General features: G+C 44.3%; 1 protein-coding gene and 1 long non-coding RNA gene across 2 annotated transcripts in view; one reads left to right on the forward strand and one right to left on the reverse strand.

The window, feature by feature from the left end:
- LOC148127490 (uncharacterized) overlaps positions 1 to 17398 on the reverse strand; it is a 49725-nt gene extending 32327 nt beyond the window's left edge. Inside the window, exon 1 of the long non-coding RNA XR_015741777.1 lies at positions 17156 to 17398. This is a non-coding gene — a long non-coding RNA (uncharacterized LOC148127490). The remainder of the gene's footprint in view (positions 1 to 17155) is intronic.
- On the forward strand, positions 7212 to 12074 carry LOC113451928 (polyubiquitin-C). The gene is given in 3 exon segments (XM_026723319.2): positions 7212 to 7295; positions 10094 to 11833; positions 11836 to 12074. Coding segments are annotated over 2 exon segments (1827 nt in total). The 5' UTR covers positions 7212 to 7295; positions 10094 to 10101; the 3' UTR covers positions 11931 to 12074.
- Positions 17399 to 22654: the final 5256 nt, after the last annotated feature.

The raw sequence follows: 22654 nt of genomic DNA on the forward strand, positions 1-22654 counted from the left end.
CCACCCATTCTCGGTAACTTTGGGTGGCTTATAAATAAGATTTGTAAGGTTTGAAGAATTGCAATCAATAAACAATCAGCCCACAGGAGTATTTTCCAAAAAATAAGATATTTACAAAAGCATGATTTGGCACAGAAATGCAGATTCCAGGCCAAAAGCTAAAACAATGGTTTGTGCTGAAGGTTTCCACAAATTTATGTAGTCCAGTTTTTCTCAAACTTGGTAACTGAAAAATGTGTGGATTTCAACTCCTAGAATTCCCCAGCCAGCAAGGAAACATTCTTGACCGTTCAAAGTTACAAAAGTACTGAAAAAAAAAGTGACTTATGACTGGTCCTTGACTTATGACTGTCATAGCAATCTGACAGTCATGAGATCTGAATTCAGGTGCTTGCAATTGGCATGTGTTTACAGTGTTCGCAGTATCCCAAGATCGTGTGATCACCATTTGTGGTGTCCTCCGAGCTGCCTTCCAATAAGCAAAATCAATGGGGCATGCTGGATTTGCTTAACGACAGCACGGTTCACGTAACAACTGCAGCAATTCATTTAACAGCTATGGCAAAAAAAAGATCGTAAAATGGGGCAGAATTCACTTAGCAACCGCCTTGCTTAGCAATGGAAATTCTCATACTGATTTTGGTCAAGGATTATCTGTTCTTTGGGAAAACAACCTCCCTTCCATACATATAGTAAAAGTGGTTACTTCTGAGTACAAATAAAAGAAAAACAGAAATTTCCTCTGTATTGTCAACCTTTTCTTCTTAGGAGACAAACAAGACAGTCCTATAAAATCTGTTTGGTTTCTTATTGCCCAGAATCCTTTTGATATAATCAAAGCAATCACCTTCTCTAATGGTGTACAAGACTCCTTACAATAGCTCTTTTATAAACACACAGATACTTCTTTCCGTACAGTAGGGTTGTTTTTTTTTACCCTGTTGCCAAGTGATGTTGTTTTTTTAAAAACCTCAAGCTGATTTCAATTCTTCTGAGGATAAATGCACCCACATGATCAACCTGGTCATAAGATTGGGATGTATTGTTTGCATGCTCTGCGATATTCCCGGCAGCAGTTGTTATCCAGAATTATCAGCACAGCATAGAAATATGCTTTAAAGGTGTTGCAGAACAAAGCACAATTCTCCCTTGCTTGCAGCATGGACATCTCCATATACATTTAGAAACACTACAAATTATTGCCAAATGTTAAGGTTTTTATTGACGCAGAATTCCTCAGACAGGAGATGGGTAGAAATTGTTTTAAAGGTCATTTGTAAGAGTGAAAAAGTATGGAGACGGGAAGCGACTAGGTTAGTGCAAACACATTTTAATTATTTTATCTCATCTCCCGCCTTTCATTTCTTTGGCTGTTTCTTGTTTTTGTCTTCTTCTTTTCCTGTGTGTTGCTGATCCCCAAAGGAAAAGGCACAAGGGATATCCTTTCTCAGAATTGTGTCCACCTGAGTCTCGGGTCGTGCATCGACAGACACCAAGGGAGGGGACAGGAGTTGTTTTTATCCACAAAGCGTTGAAGGCCCTGCTGCACAGATAACTGGCTGTAAGTCCCTGTGGTTGGACACCAGGGACCAGTCGAAATTGCTACTGGTATACTGGCCTCCCTGCTCCCAGCAGTATTCCTGCCTGGGCTACTGGATGCTAGTATCAAATGGGCAATACAGTCTCTGAAGTTTGGGCGCTGGAGGATTTCAATTTGCAATTTGTGATGTTGATTCCAAGGAAGCTCAGAAGTCTGTGGCCTCTATGGTAACTGTGGACCTGCTTCAGGTCATAGACAACCCAACGCATACCAGCGGCTGCACATTGGATCCAGGTTTTTTTTTGTGTCTTAGAACAGTTGTGATCTTGTAGTGGAGGACATTAACACATCTGTTGTGTTGCTCAGATCATTGATTACTTTCAGTCACTGGTGCCACCTTCTGTTATGGGAAAACAGCTTATTTGATCAGCCTGCTTCAGGCACTAGATCAGGGGTGTCAAACTCACATTATCACGGCAGCGTCACGTGACATATTGTGACTTTCCCCCCTTTTGCTAAACTGGGTGGGGACGTGGCCAGTACGTGATGCATCCAGCCCGCGGGCCACAAGTTTGACAGTCCTACACTAGATGGATCTTATGGGATTCCAAAGAGATTGAGCTTCTCGCTGAGGATCCAATGAGTGATTTGACCAAGACCTTGACCACCATCTGGAACCAGTGGTGTCAGTCACCTTGGACTTCAATTAATTTACTGAGTAGCTCCAGGAGATGAAGTGACAGAAGAGACAATTAGAGAATTAACAGAGGAAGACTCATTGCAAAACTGATTAAATATGGGTAAGAGCCCATATTATAGATAACGGTCTAGATACAAGGTGGTGATCCAAGGTGGTGAAACATTCAGATTTGTCTACTCTTATTGCATCAGTTGATAACTGCCCAGTGGCCCTTATTAGATTATCTGCAAGGCTGCGGTAAGGAATAATCTGCCTTTTTGGTGAATAACGTTTCTCGGATTCATGCTGAATTTACTCGGACAGACCAGGAGCGAGGTCTTGTGCGGTCTGGGTTGAGTGAGAGGTGGTGACTCATGAGTAACCGGACAAAGTTCTCTGTGCTATTCATTCAGTTGTCTGTGGGATCCAAGTCCCTCTTGGATTAAGACAGCCAGTCAGTGCCAACTTCTTTGAGAGGAAGGGTCGTGTCAGGCCATTAACAATGTGTTGAGGACCATTGCAGCATCCCATCGTCATATGACCACCATTTGCATGCTTCACAGCTGGCTTCTGACCAGTCAATGAACCAGTCCAGTCAATGGAGTGATAAATCAACAAGTTGCAGTCACATGATACTCTGCTTCCACAACCACTGTGGACATTGTTCATAAGTCCATAATCATCATGTGATGTCTTGCTTAATGACCATGTTGCTTATTGACAGAGTTGCTGCTCCCAATTGCTACCATTAAGAAAGGACTTACCTGTACTGTGGTCCAGAGTGCTATTTATATAACTGTATTTGTATTTTCTTTTATTCTTTGAGTTGCCATGAATTGCTTTGGAGACAGCTGGTATCTCCAAAATAAAATAATATGTAAAAAATATTGGTTAAAAAGATGACCCTACTAGTTTACTTTCTTTAACAGTTTCTCCTGTCTTTAGGAAAATATAGAAAGCTTGGAAAGTGTACAAAGGGAAGATAATTCTCTGCATTCATGCAAGGCCAACGAATCTCCCCCCAATGGAGGTTTTCCACAAAACCATCCTCTTTAGCAGAGTATTGCAGATTCAGCTTTATCACACATAAAAAAAGAAATTTAATAGGGATGGATGGGGACAGAAAATGCAATCTGTCTACTATCTATGGAAGCCAATTGGTTACATTTGTGTAACAACTCAGCTGTTTCAGCCCTTTTTGTAGGCTTGCAAAATATGCTGAATCACAAACTGTGGGCTGGGTTTTTAATTAAGACACTGAACTAAAAATATAGCCAAGGTTAAAATAAATTAAGGCGGCTTCGTTATGCATCTATGGAGGAGGCAAGCAAGTGAAGCTGTGCACAGCAAGACTTCATTGTGCAAACAACAGAAACTGTGCAATCAGCATCTGTCCTCAACAGATAACCCAATGGTTTGCAAGATGTTATCAAGATATCTTCACAGTTTGGAATAGAGGTGACTTTCTAGAGGTCTCCCTATATTTGAGGGACTACCACAGAGAGGAGGAGGTTGGCCTATTCTCCAAAACATGTGGGGGCTGGACAAGAAGTAATGGTTGGAAACTTAACAAAGATAAATCCAACCTAAAATTAAGGTGAAATTTCCTGACAGCGAAAACAATCAGTGGAACAGCTTGCCTTCAGAAGTTGTGGGTGCTCCGGCACTGAAGGTTTTTAAGAGATTGGACAGCCATTTGTCTGAATGGTATATAGTTTCCTGCTTGTGCAGGGGGTTGGACTAGAGGACCTCCAAGGTCTCTTCCAACTCTGTTATTCTATTATCACTGGTGGTTTTCAAGACAAGATTGGAGAGCCACTTGGTATAGGTTCTCCTGCTTGAACTAAAGTTTAATTAAAAGACCTCCAAGGCCCCTTCCAATTCTGTTGTACTGTTAATACAATTATTAATACCCCTTTTACAGACCTGGTTAACCTTTGATTTGAATACAGTGTCTATAGCTGAAAACAAGTCCATAATCTCCACTTAATATATCTTTTATTAGTCTAGGGCCTTCCAATATGATGGGTTTCTGCCACATGCTAAGCCAAAACATGTCCAGCTTGGTTTTGGATTAGAACTTTATACAAAACCAGCACTTCTGTTAAATAAATTGTGATTGGCAGCTTAACAGCTTCCATGGATCTTTGTCAGTTGAACTTTGTTCAGTAAACTATGGAAAAGCAAGACAGTGTTGTTGACATACAGATTTCATAGTTCAAAAGCTTCCATGGTCACCTGCGGGAGACAAAAGATGTCCCATGGATCATGTCATACTATAAATGAGACCATTTATGTACTTGCAGTATGAGCAAAAGGTAGTTCAAATATCATTGTTGCTTTTATTGGACACCCGATTGTGGTTGTATTCACTCTTCAAGCCAAACTGTTTCTAATCCATCTTCAAACAGTTCTCTTTTAGGATTTCTCTTAGAAAAAGCGGTGCAATAAAGAAAGAAGATACCCAGATCCATTTGCTATCAAACTTCAACCGATCAATTAAAATTTTATTACAATCTTAGGCCAGCATAGTAGTAAATTTCAAATAGTCACAGAAGGTAATTCTGCTTATAAAGGTAGTTCTTAACTTATACCCATAATGGAGTTTGGAATTATGGTTAAGTTATATGGGTCACCGCATAAACATGCCCAATTTGCAAACTCTTTTGCAGTAGTCATCAAGTGAATCCATTGTCTGCCATGGGTACTTTTAGTTGGAAATCAGAAATAAATGGTTTCCAGGAAAAAAAAAAATGTAATTTGTGGTGCCAAGACTGTGGAAACAATCATAAATGCGGTCTAGGCATTGAATGGCCAAAATGTGAATTTGGGTCATAAGAAGGCCTGGGGAGATCTGTTGTAACTTTGAATGATTACTGAGTGACCAGTCATAAGATTATCTGTATATTAAAACAAGTTATAGTCACGCCAGAGTTTTGTTCTCTACTCCTCCCTCAGGCAGAGGGACAAATTTTTGGGACAGATCCAAGGAGGAAACTCTTGCAGCCAGCAGCATAAACACAAGATTGGATTTCAGATGCCTTTTGCCTCTTCAAAAATAATAAAACCCTCCAAAGAAGCAAACAAGCTCAGTCTCAGGCTTCCTTCTTCCTGGAGGAGAGGAAAAACAGGATTTTCCAGGAACAGAACTAGAGCAGTCTGGGAGAAAAACAACCCTTAGCAGCTCTGTTGTTGCCTTCCATTTGTTTTTTGAAACCAAATCTGGTTGATAAGAAGACTCCGTCCTTTCAGAACTATTTATCACATGAGGGCCTTGGCATTTTGAGAAAAAAGTACCTTGGGGTGCTATTCTTGCATTTCATTTTCTTTCTTTTTCCTTCTCTTTCTCAGTTTCCTTCCTTTTTGGTCTTTTGTCCTTTCTAATCTTCCTTCTTCTTTTCTTCTCATCTTTTCCCCTTTTTCATCTTTTTTTCCTTTTCCTTCATTCAGATCTTCCCTTTGTCTTTCTTCATTTTCCCTTGCTGTCTTTTCCCTTTTCTTTCCTTCTCATTTTCCTTTCCTTTCTTTCATTTTTCCTTCCTGTCTTTTACCTTTTCCTTCCTTCTTGGTCTTTTTTCTTTTCTAATCTTCCTTCCCTCCTTCTCATTTTTCCCTTCTCATTTTCCTTCCTTTTCTTTCATTTTTCCTTCTTGTCTTTTACCTTTTCTTTTCCTTCTCATTTTCCTTCCTTCTTGGTCTTTTTTCCTTTCTAATCTTCCTTCCCTCCTTTCCTTCCCTCTCATCTTATTCCTTTTCTCATCTCCTTTTTTTCTTCTCCTTCATTCACATCTTTTTTTTCACCTTCCTTTTTCCCTTTCTCATTTCCCTTCCTTTTCTCCTTCCTGTCTTTTCCTTTTCCTCCTTCCTTTTCTTCTTCTTTCTTTCCTTCTCATTTTCCTTCCTTCCTTTTCTTTCATTTTTCCTTCCTGTCTTTTCCCTTCTTTTTCTTTCCTTCTCATTTTTCCCTTTCTCATCTTCCTTTCCCTTTTTTTCTTCCTTCCTCCCTTTTCTTTCTCTTATTCTTTTCCTTTCCTATCTGTTTCTCTGTCTCATGTCCCTTTCCTTTTTGTTTTTCTATGTTAATGCCTTTTAAAGAAAACCATATGTGGTATCCCAAAAAAGGAACTTTCATGCTGAAATAGGAAAACAAACAAAACTAAGCTTGTTCTCCTCAAGGCAGTCAAACTTCCTCTTCAGAAAAGCAATGGCAAAAGGAAAAAAAAACCTTGAACCTAAAATATACTCTGATTTTTAACTGAAAAAAAGTGTTTTGTGCATATTTTTTCTTTTTCTTTATATTGTTTCACTCTTGATAAGCGGTTAAACGCCTCAGAGACGTTTTCCCGCCCTTTGCCCCTGAAAACTGCCCTACTCCCCCACCCCACCCCCACCTACTTTGTTCTTCTACGCATGCGCCAACAGGCCGTCAGCCTCCCTTTTTCCTTCCTGCCCTTTCTCGAAATCTGCTTCTCAGGGAGCGAAAGGCCTTAGCAACAAGAATGACCTCACTGCGCACCAATCAGAGGTGGGCTTCTCTGAGGCATTTCTCCCTCCCCTCCCAACCGCCCAAGCCCAGAGTCCCGATCTTTCCAGAGCTTTCCTATTGATTGCATCTTGCGGAAGCCAATCAGCGTTCGTTCTTTCTGCCTCCCACCAATGGCGGCCCAGCAACGTTTTAGCCCCACCTCTTGACTTCGTCGAATTATTCTTCCAACGACAAGGGACTTTTTACCTCTGTTTCGTATCCATTCTCCCCTCTGCCTCCACCTCATCCTTTCGAGACCGGTATTAACAGGGAAGCATACATCATTTAATATATTTCAATTTTTCTTAAATTTTTCGTCGAATGAGAGGAAATTGAGGCGCAGAACCCACTTTTTAGGGCGTTCTCCGGAGGGACTATTTCTTCACGCGGAAGGATATTAAAGTGAATCTAAAGGGCGGGGCGACTAAGACAGAACCCTATAAATAGCAGTGACGCGTTGCTGGGCAGACGTTTACGAAGAAGAAAGTTGCTGGGAGCTGGGGAAGTTGTCACCGCGATATTTATTTCCTTCAGGCTGCCCGAGTGAAGCGGTAAGATGAAGAACCGATTATGATTAACATTACTTTCAATTAATTTTTTTAAAAAAAAAAAATCCCGACTTTATTCGGGGATATTTAGCTGCTCCTGTTCGGACAGGGCTCGGGGGCGGCGTCACTGTTGGCCATTGTGGCGAGGCGCTAGCCCGTGAGGCGAGTCCTGACTAACCCCGGAAGAGGAGGATAGGGTGGCTCCGCGCGCGGAGGGGGGGGCTCGGAGGTGCCGCTTTCGGCGCCTGAGAGGTCAAGATTTAGAAAAGGGGTGCTGAGAGTAAAAAAATTAAAGACGACTTTCCGATAAATACCTCAGCCTTTGGGGAAGGGAGCAGCGCTCAAGTTATGGATTTCGACGGCCTGATCCCTCTCCTACCACCTTAGGCTATAAGCTCCGCTTCTCAATAGGATTTCCTCCCAGGCGAGTATAAGTGATTCTCTCTCTCTTGCCCCCGCCTGGCGCTCTGTCATTTGCGTTAATTAGGACTGGTCCTTGTGAGGTATTTGTAGCTGAACCCATTTGAAGGAGAAGGGGGGGGTGGATTTGGGGTTCCTTCGAAAGCAAATCTCCCACTAAATGGGTATTTGTTCCATTAAATGAGGTATAAGGTTTTTCCTAGGGTGACTACTAGCTTTTTATTTCTCTTTCCCTCTCTCTCTCTCCCCCTTTTCTCTATCTTACCTACCTCTTTCTCTCCCATATATATCCACCTCCCTCTTTATCCATCATTCTACCTACCTCTTTCCTGCTCCCCCTCTCTGTATATCTCCTCTCACCCTCTATCCTTCTACCTCTTTCCAGCCCCCCATATATCATCTCTTCCCTGCTTCCACTCAACCCCTCTGAATATCTTCCCTATCTATAGATTCTACTTAACTTTTTTCCTCTACCCCCCCTATATATACACATCTCTTTCCCCTTTCCTCTCTCCCATCTTATTAAGGGCAATTAAATTGCACTGCTCATTAATAAGATTACAAAAGGTGACATTGAAGGTGTTACTGCGTCATTTGGATCTGAATTGTTAAATTTATAGAGATTGGGGATCAAGGCACTAAAACAGATGAATATATGCAGGTAGTCCTCAACTTATGACCACAATTGAGCCTGAAATTTCTGTTAAGACGTTTAAGTGAGTTTTTCCCCATTTTACACTTTTATTGCCACAGTTAAGTGAATCACCGCAGTTTCTGTTAGTAACCAGGTTAAGTGAACCTGGCTTCCACATCAACCTTGCAAAGGGGAATCAGGTGACCTTGGGACACAGCAACAGTCATAAATATGAGTCAGTTGCCAAGCATCTGAATTTTTTTATATGACTCTGGGGATGCTGCAATGGTCCTGTCACCTTTTTTAGTTTCTGCAGTCACTAAATGAGCTGTTAGAAGCCAAGGACTATCAGTACTTAGAGGAGTGCAGTTGAGCCCAAAATTTATGTTAAGTGAGATCAAGGCATCTGAACTGAGGAATGTATACAAGGTATCCTCTAGGAGTACAATTGAGCCCCAAATTTATGTTGCTCAGTGAGATATTGTTAAGTAAGATTTGCCCGGTTTACCACCTTTCTTGCCACAGTTAAGTGAATCACTGCTGTTAAGTAAGTTAGGAGTGGTGATTAAGTTTATCTAGCTTCCCACTGATTTTGTTAATCAGAAGGTCCCAAAAGGACATGACTCCAGGACACTGAAAGAATATAAGTTGCCAAGCGTCTGAACTTTGATCACAGGACTATGGGGATGCTGCCACACCTTATACCTTATTTAGTGTGAAAACTGGTTATATGTCACTTTTTCAGTGCTGTTACATCTTTGAATCACTAAAGGAATTGTGAGGACTACCTGTATGTGTGCTATTGTTATGCAGGGTTGATAAAACCCTATTGAACAATATAAAAGCTGGTGCTTTAATAAGCCTAGCTTTCTAATGCCCTTCTCAGAGTTAAGTGCCTAATGGGCAGTTTGGAGATAGGACTGCTGGGTGAAACCATGACTACGTGGCCATTGGTGCAACCTTGAATTATTTCCTGATATAGTTAAATGCGGTATTTACATGCTAATAGGTGTGCTGCAGGATAACCTGAGCTAGCAGTTTCCTGGAGTTATTTATAGGACCTCAAGATAGCCTGGATATTGGTTGTCAGATACAGTATTTATGGGGACTAGAAGTCCCTATATAGAAAAATGGTGCCAACTTCTGACCTAAGATTTTCCAGGCTGTTGTTTGGATGATGTTAAGTCAGAAAGAATGCAAATTACAGCCATTCTATGCAATAACTGTAAGTGTGCTTCATTTAAGATGCTGTATTGGAGGGTTAGCAACAATTGTTTTGCTGCAATTTGATTATTTATTTGATTATTATTAATTTGAAACCTTAAGGGGTGACTTTGAGGGGCAGAAACTTGCAGTGCTTATTTTTTTAATATGAGTGATAGGGGAATGCAGCAATAAATTCAAAAAATCAGTGCAAAACTTGAATTTCTAAATGAACTGGGTTGCTACTTAATACATTAGCATTGAAGTCACAGGTGAAATGCGAAGTATGGGAATGTGATAAGTAAAAATACAGCAATAGTAGAATATTTACTTCAATACCTTATAATATTTCATATTCATGATAGGGTATAGGATGGAACAATATTATCTACTGTAGTGTAATTGATACGTGATTTTAAAAATGCATGCTTTGTTTTTACCTCAAAATACATTTTTGAGTGTTTGTAAAGTTAGGTTTCTGTATATTCAGAAACGTGCATTCTGATGCACGGAGCTCTAATTTTTCCATGCTATGTCATTGCAGATAAAAAAATGCAGATCTTTGTGAAGACCTTGACTGGCAAGACTATCACCCTAGAGGTGGAGCCAAGTGACACCATTGAGAATGTGAAGGCCAAGATCCAGGACAAGGAAGGCATTCCTCCAGACCAACAGAGGCTGATCTTTGCTGGAAAGCAGCTGGAAGATGGCCGCACCCTCTCCGACTACAACATCCAGAAAGAATCCACCCTGCATCTTGTCCTGCGTCTGAGGGGTGGGATGCAGATCTTTGTGAAAACCCTGACTGGGAAGACCATCACTCTTGAGGTGGAGCCAAGTGACACCATTGAGAATGTGAAGGCCAAAATCCAGGACAAGGAAGGCATTCCTCCAGACCAACAGAGGCTGATCTTTGCTGGAAAGCAGCTGGAAGATGGCCGCACCCTCTCCGACTACAACATCCAGAAAGAATCCACCCTCCATCTTGTCCTGCGTCTGAGGGGTGGGATGCAGATCTTCGTGAAGACCTTGACTGGGAAGACTATCACCCTGGAGGTGGAACCCAGTGACACCATTGAGAATGTGAAGGCCAAAATCCAGGACAAGGAAGGCATTCCTCCAGACCAACAGAGGCTGATCTTTGCCGGAAAGCAGCTGGAAGATGGCCGCACCCTCTCCGACTACAATATCCAAAAGGAGTCCACTCTCCATCTTGTCCTGCGTCTGAGGGGTGGGATGCAGATCTTCGTGAAGACCTTGACTGGCAAGACTATCACCCTGGAGGTGGAACCCAGTGACACCATTGAGAATGTGAAGGCCAAGATCCAGGACAAGGAAGGCATTCCTCCAGACCAACAGAGGCTGATCTTTGCTGGAAAGCAGCTGGAAGATGGCCGCACCCTCTCTGACTACAACATCCAAAAGGAGTCCACCCTCCATCTTGTCCTGCGTCTGAGGGGTGGGATGCAGATCTTCGTGAAGACCTTGACTGGCAAGACTATCACCCTGGAGGTGGAACCCAGTGACACCATTGAGAATGTCAAAGCCAAAATCCAGGACAAGGAAGGCATTCCTCCAGACCAACAGAGGCTGATCTTTGCTGGAAAGCAGCTGGAAGATGGCCGCACCCTCTCCGACTACAATATCCAAAAGGAGTCCACTCTCCATCTTGTCCTGCGTCTGAGGGGTGGGATGCAGATCTTTGTGAAGACCTTGACTGGCAAGACTATCACCCTGGAGGTGGAACCCAGTGACACCATTGAGAATGTGAAGGCCAAGATCCAGGACAAGGAAGGCATTCCTCCAGACCAACAGAGGCTGATCTTTGCTGGCAAGCAGCTGGAAGATGGCCGCACCCTCTCTGACTACAACATACAGAAGGAGTCCACCCTCCATCTTGTCCTGCGTCTGAGGGGTGGGATGCAGATCTTCGTGAAGACCTTGACTGGCAAGACTATCACCCTGGAGGTGGAACCTAGTGACACCATTGAGAATGTCAAAGCCAAAATCCAGGACAAGGAAGGCATTCCTCCAGACCAACAGAGGCTGATCTTTGCCGGAAAGCAGCTGGAAGATGGCCGCACCCTCTCTGACTACAACATCCAGAAGGAGTCCACCCTGCATCTTGTCCTGCATCTGAGGGATGGGATGCAGATCTTCGTCAATACCTTAACTGGGAAGACCATCACCCTGGAGCTGGAACCCAGTGACACTACTGAGAATGTCAAGGCCAAGATTCAGGATAAGGAAGGCATTCCTCCAGACCAGCAGAGGCTGATCTTTGCTGAAAGCAGCTGGAAGATGGCCGCACCCTCTCCGACTACAACATCCAAAAGGAGTCCACCCTCCACCTTGTCCTGCGTCTGAGAGGAGGCATTTAGATGTTCTGAACAATTTTCAAGTTGCCAGTAACATTTGGTTTCACTGTAGCAGTATAATGGCTTAATATTGTAAGGTTAATGCAAGTTTCCAGTAACTGCTAGACTGTTTGTGTCAATGCTAATAAAGTTTTCTGTTGCACATTACTTAGTAGTAACTCCTTTGTTAATGTCTTCCTAATTCTGTCATAGAAATATTAAAACTATAAAACACTCCCCAGATTAAGATCAATATTTCTGATGGCTTGTAGAAAATATCCTACTTAGACATCATGTACTATGGTACAAATCCTTGTATGCTTTGCATTCCTCGAGGGATCAATTCTTTTTATCACCACAATTTGGTTTACATATAGGTTCACATGAAGTGGCTAATGAATTGTTTCAAAATTTGAGAAAAGATGGCAGTTATGTCTGGGATCTTTGCTCTTAGAGAACAGAAAAATGTAAGGAATAATTTCAGTAATGAATTGGAAACCACTCTGGTAGCCTTAGGTCACATTTCTACAGGAAAGGAACAAAAATGCATTGTGATGAAAGGACAGTGGTACTTGATGTCGCAGCACCTATTCTGTCATCAGAAAAATACATGTGCAAGTAATATTTATCTTACAACTGGTCACTTAGTGACAGTTGGAAATTACACTGGACCTTTGGGTGCACCTACTGTAAGAACCAGTTGTCTGAAAGCTGAATCGTGGCAACTGGACTTTTCTTGGTTTTTAAACATTTTGCTGCTTGCCGGGACTGAAGCTTCTTAATAAATAGTGAACCATTTCAAATCAACAAAAGGAACCCAGTTACCATTACTCAACTTTTAGACGACTCTACCACGATGACACTCAATCTTCATCACCATTAAGATCCATCCAATTTTGAAGTTTTGACTGGTTTTTCCCCTGCAGTTATGCATTTACGGCTGTTTGTAATATCATATGACCATGTTTTATGACAGTTCTGTCAAAACCAAGCAAGTCTCTGGTTTGCTCAACTGTTGGTGTTTACATAACGACCACAAGCCAAAACCCAGGTTCATAGTATAGCAATAACACATTGACTGACTGACTTGCTGCTTTACATCCCTCTAAACTGTTCACAGCCTATTGCCCCCAATAATCCAGGTCCTTGTTTCCCAATCTCGGAAGGATGGCTGGCTGAGTCAACCTTGAGCCAATCCGGATCTAACTTCCTGGCTGTGAGCAATGAATTAGCCTGCAATACTGCATTGTAACCACTCACCACGTGGGTGACTTGATTTAGCTTAGTCATGAGTTAAGACTGATGGGCAGGCTCCATTACTCAGTTAACTCAAGGTCTTACATGTAACGTATATACTTAACCTAGTTTAATTTGAGTCAGCACTTCCTTTTGGGGAGGACAAAAGAATAGATCTCTGAAAGGAATGTACAATTTTATCCACAATATAATTTTATATTGGCACAGAACAATATGCTGGCAAAATGTGCAACTCCATTTTGTTAGTGGGGGAAGAAATAACTATAATTGTTAGATTGTCACTGTCAAGTTTGCAGATAAAGAACTTTTCCATCTCAGTATTAAGGCTCGTCTTAACGTTTCCCTGAAAATACAACCTACCCTGAAAGTAAGTCCTAGCTTGATTTTGCCATGTGTGCTCAATATAAGCCCTACCCCCCCCCCCCAAATAAGCCCTAATTAAGATCCTGCCCATTCCAGAGTGCATGGTTAAGCTAGGGTGGGGATGTGGGGGGAAGTTGCCCTACTACTACTAGTTGTAGCCAGGCCTTGTGCAAACCCCATACCTACGTTGCAGGCCCATTTCTGCAGCCAGTGAGACTGGCAAGACTTTCCTGAAGGCCTCTGTAGTTGATGACAAAGCTTTGGATTGATCCGGAGCCATTACCCGTTGCAGAGGCCTTCAGGAAAGCCTTGCCAGCCACAGAAGTAGTTCCTGAAGGCCTCTGGGGGCAGTGCGCGCTAGTGAGGGTTGTTGGTGGATGACTCCCCAAAATAAGACCTGGTGCTTTTTTAGGTGGCAAAAAAAACCCAACGGTTTTATTTTCAGGGAAACAGTTGGCCCCAAAAACTCAGATTTTACCTAGAACAACAATCCATTAGTAAAAAAACTGCTTTTGAAGGGGAGGAAGTGCTGGTACTGTATTTCCCCATGTATAAGCCACCCCTTTTTTCCAAAATTTTCGAGCCCAAAAAGTAGGGGGGTGGCATATACAAAGCAGGTACACTTTTTATACGGAAAATGCATAAAATAATAAAGTAGGAATAAACTGGTTTCCAGCAGTATGCTATACTTTTTGTAAAAATTGTACGTGATGATACGACTACGAGTGCGAGTACGCGATAGAAATGCATACGCTAGGCATCGGCCTGAATGCTTCGTCCTTACTCTCGTCCGATGCGCAGATTACTAGCGTCGCCCGCACCGCTCGGCGCCATGACCGAAGTTGTAGATCTAGACATCGAATTTTGTTTCTTTGTAAATTTTCTTTCTTCATAACTTGTTTCTCTAATAAAATATTTTTTTCAAAACTTCACAGTCCAAAAATTGGGGTGGCTTATACAAAGGGGGTGCTTATACATGGGGAAATACGGTATTTATAAATCTGTTGCTGTGTAGAGCATGGGCAATAATCTCCTTGCTTTGCATGTTTTTTGCATTTGGTGTTGACAGAAAAATTAAAAGCAAAGAGGTCAAGCCGCTAATGCAGCAGTATCAAAGGGACATTAAAGTGTACATAACCAATTTTACCAAGTCATAAAAGAATGTTAGGCATTTTTAAACTACTTGAAATACAAGGGTAGGGAAGAAAGTTCCAGAGGGAATTTGTAAACGCCAAAGTAAAAGCTCACCAAAATCTCATTACGTGTTCTACCACTCCCAACACTGAAAAGCCAAAAATAAACTTAAGCCATCAAGTCAGAGCTTCTGGGGGGTGCTAACCGTGGCTTGCTGAGCTTGGCTATGCATGTGCCTTTTTGCACCGCGTGGTTTGTCTTGTTCAGGAGGACTTTGAAAATGGCACATCCTGAATTTCAACAAATGCATCGATCATCCCTTGATTGCAAAATGAGCAGCAAAAGACCCAATTTCCCCGCGCTGGAGCCTATTTTAGGAGTTATAATTCTGGGTGTTGCAGTTAAAAGACTGAAAAAAACAACAACATGGGTGGGTAGGCGGGTATATAGGCAGTCCTTCACTTACACAACCACAATTGAGCCCACGTAATTGAGCTCAAAAGTTTGTTGCGTATCAAACCTATGGTACAAGCTCGCTTGAGGGCAACAAGAGATATCGGTGTACCTTTGAAATATTTGAAGACTGCTATTCGACTGTCCTCGGAACTGTCTGTTTAATAACAAGTTACAATGGCACTGAAAAAAATGTTTAAAAAGTGACTTTTTTTCACAAGAGTGTAGACGCTTGGCAACTGAGTCATCGTCATGCCCCTGTTGGAGTCTGACTCCAAGGGAGAGGAGGAGCAGCTGACAGTGGAAGTGTGGTTTCGGAGGCTGGGGAGGAAACTGGGGAAGGGCACAGGCCGGCTGGGCAGTCAGAGGAAGACCCAGGCCCGCCCCCTCTCCATCCTAGGAGCACGCAGGGAGGAATGGATGGGTTACAAGGGAGCAACATGGGTTACAGGGAAGGAAAGGGCCCTGATCCCCTTCATGGGCTGCAGCTGGGAGGACGGTTTAAAAGGACAAACTGCGCATGGGCCCAGTGCTGGAAGCGAAGCGTGAAATAATTCTAGTCTGCCAGTTCTTATCTGAGTTCTGGTGTCCTTCCCAGTGTGTGTGTGTACTTCGATATCTGTGGACGTCTTCAAGCCCTTATCCTGCCTTGTCTCACTAATTGCTTCAGTGTGGTTTGTGTTGTTTTTTTCTATAATACATTTATATGTATTTTGAGTTTGAACGGAATTACGTCCTTTTCGCAACTTTGTGGGGGGAGCTTTTTTTCTGCAGTCAATGATAATTGGAGCTTTGAAGACAAGTTGAAGGAATTAAAGGGACGTCACCTGTTTTTGTGACTTTGTTGCTTTTGTATCCCACCCTGGGGTCATTACAATTGCTATTAGACTAAGCACACAGGCGGTCCTCACCTTAGAACTATCCGCTTAATGACAGAAGTTACAATGGTGCTGAAGAAAGTTTAAAAAGTGACTTTTTTTCACAGGAGTGTAGACGGACTGAGTCATATTTATGATGGCTGCCATGTTAGACAAATGCTCTAATCAACTCATGAGCCTTGAGCCAAATTTCAAAAGAAATCTAATTATTTATTAGGAGCAACATGCTGGGCACTTATCCTAATGAAGCCAGCTTTGACTCATGTAATTTACAGCGCACCCATGACCCCGTTTCCTCCCCTCCCTGGATGTGTCATAAATCACATTCTCCAACAGAGAGCTTTCCCGGGCTCTAGAGGTCACATCCCCTCCAACTCGATTGGTAACCTGGGGTACAGCCTTGGTAAGGTATGCGTGGAATGTACTTCCGGTTTTGATTGCCTAACTGTTCTTTCAGGTTTCCTCCTCTCCTCCCTGTGGCAACTCAAAAGGACTCCAGGAATGCTTTATGAGTTGACAGTCTTGCGGGGTTGTCCGAAGCCGCTTTTGGGACCTGGCGAGCAAAGTCAATGGGGAAGCCAGATTCACTTAAAAGCCATGTGACTTCCTTAACAACTGCAGCGATTCCCTTAACGGTGGCAAGAAAGATCGCAAAATGGGGAAAAAACATATTTATTATGAAATATATTCCCTGTCCTCTCCATTTTATATCCGACGACGACTCTGGGTAGCGTACACTTCGTTGTCTTGTTTAGCAATAGAAATTTTTGGCTCCGTTCTGGTTGTACGTTGAGGACTAACTATTTTGGGCGTCCTATCGGCCAGTCAGCTCAAGTAACAGTCAGTCTTATCTCACCATTGCCAAGAGCTGATGATGGCCATGCCCTACCACATCCAGATCAACAGAACTACTTGAGGTCCAACGAACCCCTAAACTTCACGGTATGTCGAATCTACTCGCAGGACAGAGATTGACGGGTCTATGGAGATTGTCCGTCATCCAGGTCATGCTTTTGTCCCAAAGGTGCGGTTTTTCAAGATGCACCTGTTTTTTTTTTCTTTGAAGATGTTTCGCTTCTCATCCAAGAAGCTTCTTCGGCTCTGACCGGATGGTGGGGAAAGGAAGGATTTATACTCCTTGCAGACACCTGGTCATCTCTATACATAAAAGCAAAATGCCACTCACGCATCATCACAAAATCTCCAGAACCGTAAAGCTTACAAACTTGAAATTTGGCCCATATGTTCCTCTTGGCTTCTAGGGGCTCACTAAGAAAGGATTTTTCCAAATGACCATCAGAGCTGTTAGTATTTCCTATATTATTATTATTATTATTAACACGCTCTGACGCTAAAGAGTTCTATTCCCACTCCCCACCTGAAAAGAAATCTCTTCCAAATGCAAAACACAAGCAGAGGAGAGGAATTTCAGTTTCTAACCCCTAACCCCGAAATAACTTTAAAGTGCTCAGTTCTCATAAGTTTTTTTCAACATTTCTACACATAACTGACATGTTTGTTTTGATTAAGACAATAATTCTTAGGGAAATACAGGTCATCCTGGACCTGCGATCACAATGGAACCCTAAATTTCCGTTCCTAAACAAGGTCATTGTTCCTGCATCTAATATTACAAAGTTTCTCCTCTGGAAATATTGAATTGCCAACTAGGGTATACAGAACCTTTACTAGACCAGTACTCAAATGCAACTCACCTGTCTGGAATCCTCACTGTATATCGGACATTAATACAATTGAGTGAGTCTGGAAGTATTTCATGAGAAGAGTTACTACACCCCTCTGCTCGCAACAGAATACCCTACACCACCAGGTTTGAGATGTTAGGCTTGGACACCTTGAACTACGCTGCCTAACGGTTGGATTTAAGCATAGTACACAACATTATCTGCTACAATGTCCTACCAGTCAATGACTACTTCAGCTTCAACCTCAACAATACAAGAGCACACAACAGATACAAACTCAATGTTAACCACTTCCAACTTGATTGCAGAAAGTACGACTTCAGCAACCGAGTGGTCAGTGCCTGGAATGCACTACCTGACTCTGTTGTTACATCCTCAACCGCCCCTCCCCCACATCTTTAACCTTAAACTATCCACTATTGACCTCACCCCATTCCCAAGAGGTCTGCAAGGGGCGTGCATAAGTGCACAATCGTGCCTACTGTCCCTATCCTATTGTCCCCATTTATTCGTACCTATTTCCTCTATTCTTACGTTTATACTTATACCTATTATCTTTTAAGCGATTGACAAATCAAATCAAATCAATAAAATAATAAAATAAAATAAAATAAAATGAAATGAAATAATAAAATAAAATAAAATATATAATATAACATAACATAACATAACATAACATAACATAACATAACATAACATAACATAATATAATATAATATAATATAATATAATATAATATAATATATAATATAGTAATGTAATGTAATGTAATCTAATGTAATGTAATATAATATAATATAATATAGTAATGTAATGTAATGTAATGTAATGTAATATAATATAATAAATAAAAATAAATGAAATGAAATGAAATAATAAAATAAAATAAAATAAAATAAAATAAAATAAAATAAAATAATAAAATAAAATAAAATAAAATAAAATAAAATAAAATAAAATAAAATAAAATAAAAATAAAAATAACAGGATCCACCACCTTGAATAGAATCCGGGAGCATTTTGGCAGCCAATGCGGCTTTGAAAGAACGATATCCCTGGTGCAAATCTGAAAACGGTTGTCTTATAAACCAGCTGTAGCTTCTGGATACTCTCCAAGGGCAGCCCCACAAAAAGCGAATTGCAGTAATCCAGCCAAGAGATGGCCAAAGCATGTGTGACTCTGCACAGGGTATCCCTGATCCCAGAAAGGACACAAGGGGCACACAACTCCAGCTGTGCAAAAGGCCTTCCCGCCTGTCCCATCCTCCTTTTCCTCTTCCTCTCTTTCTCTTTCTCCTTCCTCCGGAAAATTCTAAATCCGGAATGTTCATAAACGCTTTGACCTTCTTTTCCCTTTTTACACATAGTCCTCGACTTACGGCCACCGCTGGTCATATTTCCATTGCTAAGCAAGACAGTGGTTCAGTGAGTTTTGCCCCATATTACGACCTTGCAGGCCACAATTGTTAAGTGAATCACCAAAGCTGTTAAATTAGTCCCATCGTTGTTAAGTGCATCTGATTTTCCCCATTGACTTTGCTTATCAAAAGGTCGCAAAAGGGGATTGTGCGATCCTGGGGCACTGCGACCGTCATAAATATGAAGCAGTTGCCCAGGGTCTGAATTTCAATCACTTGACCTCAGGGAATTCTGGGAGTGGAAGCCCACCCTCTTAAAGCAGGCTGGCTGGGGATTCTGGGAGTGGAAGCCCTCCCCTCTTAAAGGAGGCTGGCTGGGGATTCTGGGAGTGGAAGTCCTCCTCTTAAAGGAGGCTGGCTGGGGATTCTGGGAGTGGAAGCCCTCCTCTTAAAGGAGGCTGGCTGGGGATTCTGGGAGTGGAAGTCCTCCCCTCTAAAGGAGGCTGGCTGGGGGATTCTGGGAGTGGAAGCCCTCCCTCTTAAAGCAGGCTGGCTGGGAATTCTGGGAGTGGAAGTCCTCCCCTCTTAAAGCCTGCTGGCTGGGGGATTCTGGGAGTGGAAGCCCATCCCTCTTAAAGCATCCTGGCTGGGGGATTCTGGGAGTGAAAGCCCTCCCCTCTTAAAGCATCCTGGCTGGGGGATTCTGGGAGTGAAGCCCTCCCTCTTAAAGCAGGCTGGCTGGGGGATTCTGGGAGTGGAAGCCCTCCCCTCTTAAAGCAGGCTGGCTGGGGGATTCTGGGAGTGGAAGTCCTCCCCTCTTAAAGGAGGCTGGCTGGGGGATTCTGGGAGTGGAAGCCCTCCCCTCTTAAAGGAGGCTGGCTGGGGGATTCTGGGAGTGGAAGTCCTCCCTCTTAAAGAGGCTGGCTGGAGGATTCTGGGAGTGGAAGTCCTCCCTCTTAAAGCAGGGCTGACTGGGGGTTCTGGGAGTGGAAGCCCACCCTCTTAAAGCAGGCTGGCTGGGGGATTCTGGGAGTGGAAGCCCTCCCCTCTTAAAGCATCCTGGCTGGGGGATTCTGGGAGTGAAAGCCCTCCCTCTTAAAGCATCCTGGCTGGGGGATTCTGGGAGTGAAAGCCTCCCCTCTTAAAGCAGGCTGGCTGGGGGATTCTGGGAGTGGAAGTCCTCCCCTCTTAAAGGAGGCTGGCTGGGGGATTCTGGGAGTGGAAGTCCTCCCCTCTTAAAGCAGGCTGGCTGGGGGATTCTGGGAGTGGACGTCCACACCTCTTAAAGCCTGCTGGCTGTGGGATTCTGGGAGTGAAAGTCCACCCCTCTTAAAGCAGGCTGGCTGGGGGATTCTGGGAGTGGAAGTCCTCCTCTTAAAGCAGGCTGGCTGGGGATTCTGGGAGTGGAAGTCCACCCTCTTAAAGCATCCTGGCTGGGGATTCTGGGAGTGAAAGCCCTCCCCTCTTAAAGCAGGCTGGCTGGGGGATTCTGGGAGTGGAAGCCCTCCCTCTTAAAGGAGGCTGGCTGGGGGATTCTGGGAGTGGAAGTCCTCTCCTCTTAAAGCAGGCTGGCTGGGGATTCTGGGAGTGGACGTCCACACCTCTTAAAGCATCCTGGCTGGGGATTCTGGGAGTGGAAGTCCTCCTCTTAAAGCATCCTGGCTGGGAGATTCTGGGAGTGGAAGTCCTCCCTCTTAAAGCAGGCTGGCTGGGGATTCTGGGAGTGGAAGTCCACCCCTTAAAGCATGCTGGCTGGGGATTCTGGGAGTGGAAGCCCACCCCTCTTAAAGCAGGCTGGCTGGGAGATTCTGGGAGTGGAAGTCCTCCCTCTTAAAGCAGGCTGGCTGGGGGACTCTGGGAGTGGAAGCCCACCCCTCTTAAAGCATCCTGGCTGGGGAATTCTGGGAGTGGAAGTCTTCCCTCTTAAAGCATGCTGGCTGGGAGATTCTGGGAGTGGAAGTCCTCCCTCTTAAAGCATCCTGGCTGGGAGATTCTGGGAGTGGAAGTCCTCCCTCTTAAAGCAGGCTGGCTGGGGATTCTGGGAGTGGAAGTCCACCCCCTTAAAGCATGCTGGCTGGGGATTCTGGGAGTGGAAGTCCACCCCTCTTAAAGCAGGCTGGCTGGGGGATTCTGGGAGTGGAAGTCCTCCCCTCTTAAAGCAGGCTGGCTGGGGGACTCTGGGAGTGGAAGCCCACCCCTCTTAAAGCAGGCTGGCTGGGGATTCTGGGAGTGGAAGCCCTCCCCTCTTAAAGCAGGCTGGCTGGGGACTCTGGGAGTGGAAGCCCACCCCTCTTAAAGCAGGCTGGCTGGGGGATTCTGGGAGTGGAAGTCCACCCCCTTAAAGCAGGCTGGCTGGGGGATTCTGGGAGTGGAAGCCCACCCCTCTTAAAGCAGGCTGGCTGGGGATTCTGGGAGTGGAAGCCCTCCCTCTTAAAGCAGGCTGGCTGGGGACTCTGGGAGTGGAAGTCCACCCCCTTAAAGCAGGCTGGCTGGGGGATTCTGGGAGTGGAAGCCCTCCCCTCTTAAAGCAGGCTGGCTGGGGGACTCTGGGAGTGGAAGCCCACCCCTCTTAAAGCAGGCTGGCTGGGGATTCTGGGAGTGGAAGTCCACCCCCTTAAAGCAGGCTGGCTGGGGATTCTGGGAGTGGAAGTCCACCCCTTAAAGCAGGCTGGCTGGGAGATTCTGGGAGTGGAAGTTCATCCCTCTTAAAGCAGGCTGGCTGGGGGATTCTGGGAGTGGAAGTCCACCCCCTTAAAGCAGGCTGGCTGGGGGATTCTGGGAGTGGAAGTCCATCCCTCTTAAAGCAGGCTGGCTGGGGATTCTGGGAGTGGAAGTCCCCCCTCTTAAAGCAGGCTGGCTGGGGATTCTGGGAGTGGAAGTCACCCCTTAAAGCAGGCTGGCTGGGGATTCTGGGAGTGGAAGTCCACCCTCTTAAAGCAGGCTGGCTGGGGATTCTGGGAGTGGAAGTCCATCCCTCTTAAAGCAGGCTGGCTGGGGGATTCTGGGAGTGGAAGTCCACCCCTCTTAAAGCAGGCTGGCTGGGGGATTCTGGGAGTGGAAGTCCATCCCTCTTAAAGCAGGCTGGCTGGGGATTCTGGGAGTGGAAGTCCACCCCTTTAAAGCAGGCTGGCTGGGGATTCTGGGAGTGGAAGTCCTCCTCTTAAAGCAGGCTGGCTGGGGATTCTGGGAGTGGAAGTCCATCCCTCTTAAAGCAGGCTGGCTGGGGATTCTGGGAGTGGAAGTCCACCCCCTTAAAGCAGGCTGGCTGGGGATTCTGGGAGTGGAAGTCCACCCCCTTAAAGCAGGCTGGCTGGGGATTCTGGGAGTGGAAGTCCATCCCTCTTAAAGCAGGCTGGCTGGGGATTCTGGGAGTGGAAGTCCACCCCCTTAAAGCAGGCTGGCTGGGGATTCTGGGAGTGGAAGCCACCCTCTAAAGCAGGCTGGCTGGGGATTCTGGGAGTGGAAGTCCACCCCTCTTAAAGCAGGCTGGCTGGGGATTCTGGGAGTGGAAGTCCACCCCTCTTAAAGCAGGCTGGCTGGGGATTCTGGGAGTGGAAGTCCACCCCTCTTAAAGCAGGCTGGCTGGGGAGATTCTGGGA

This window comes from Pseudonaja textilis, chromosome 1 (assembly GCF_049901715.1).
Source record: "Pseudonaja textilis isolate UNSWEBS1 chromosome 1, rPseTex1.2, whole genome shotgun sequence".
Lineage (NCBI taxonomy): Eukaryota > Metazoa > Chordata > Lepidosauria > Squamata > Elapidae > Pseudonaja > Pseudonaja textilis.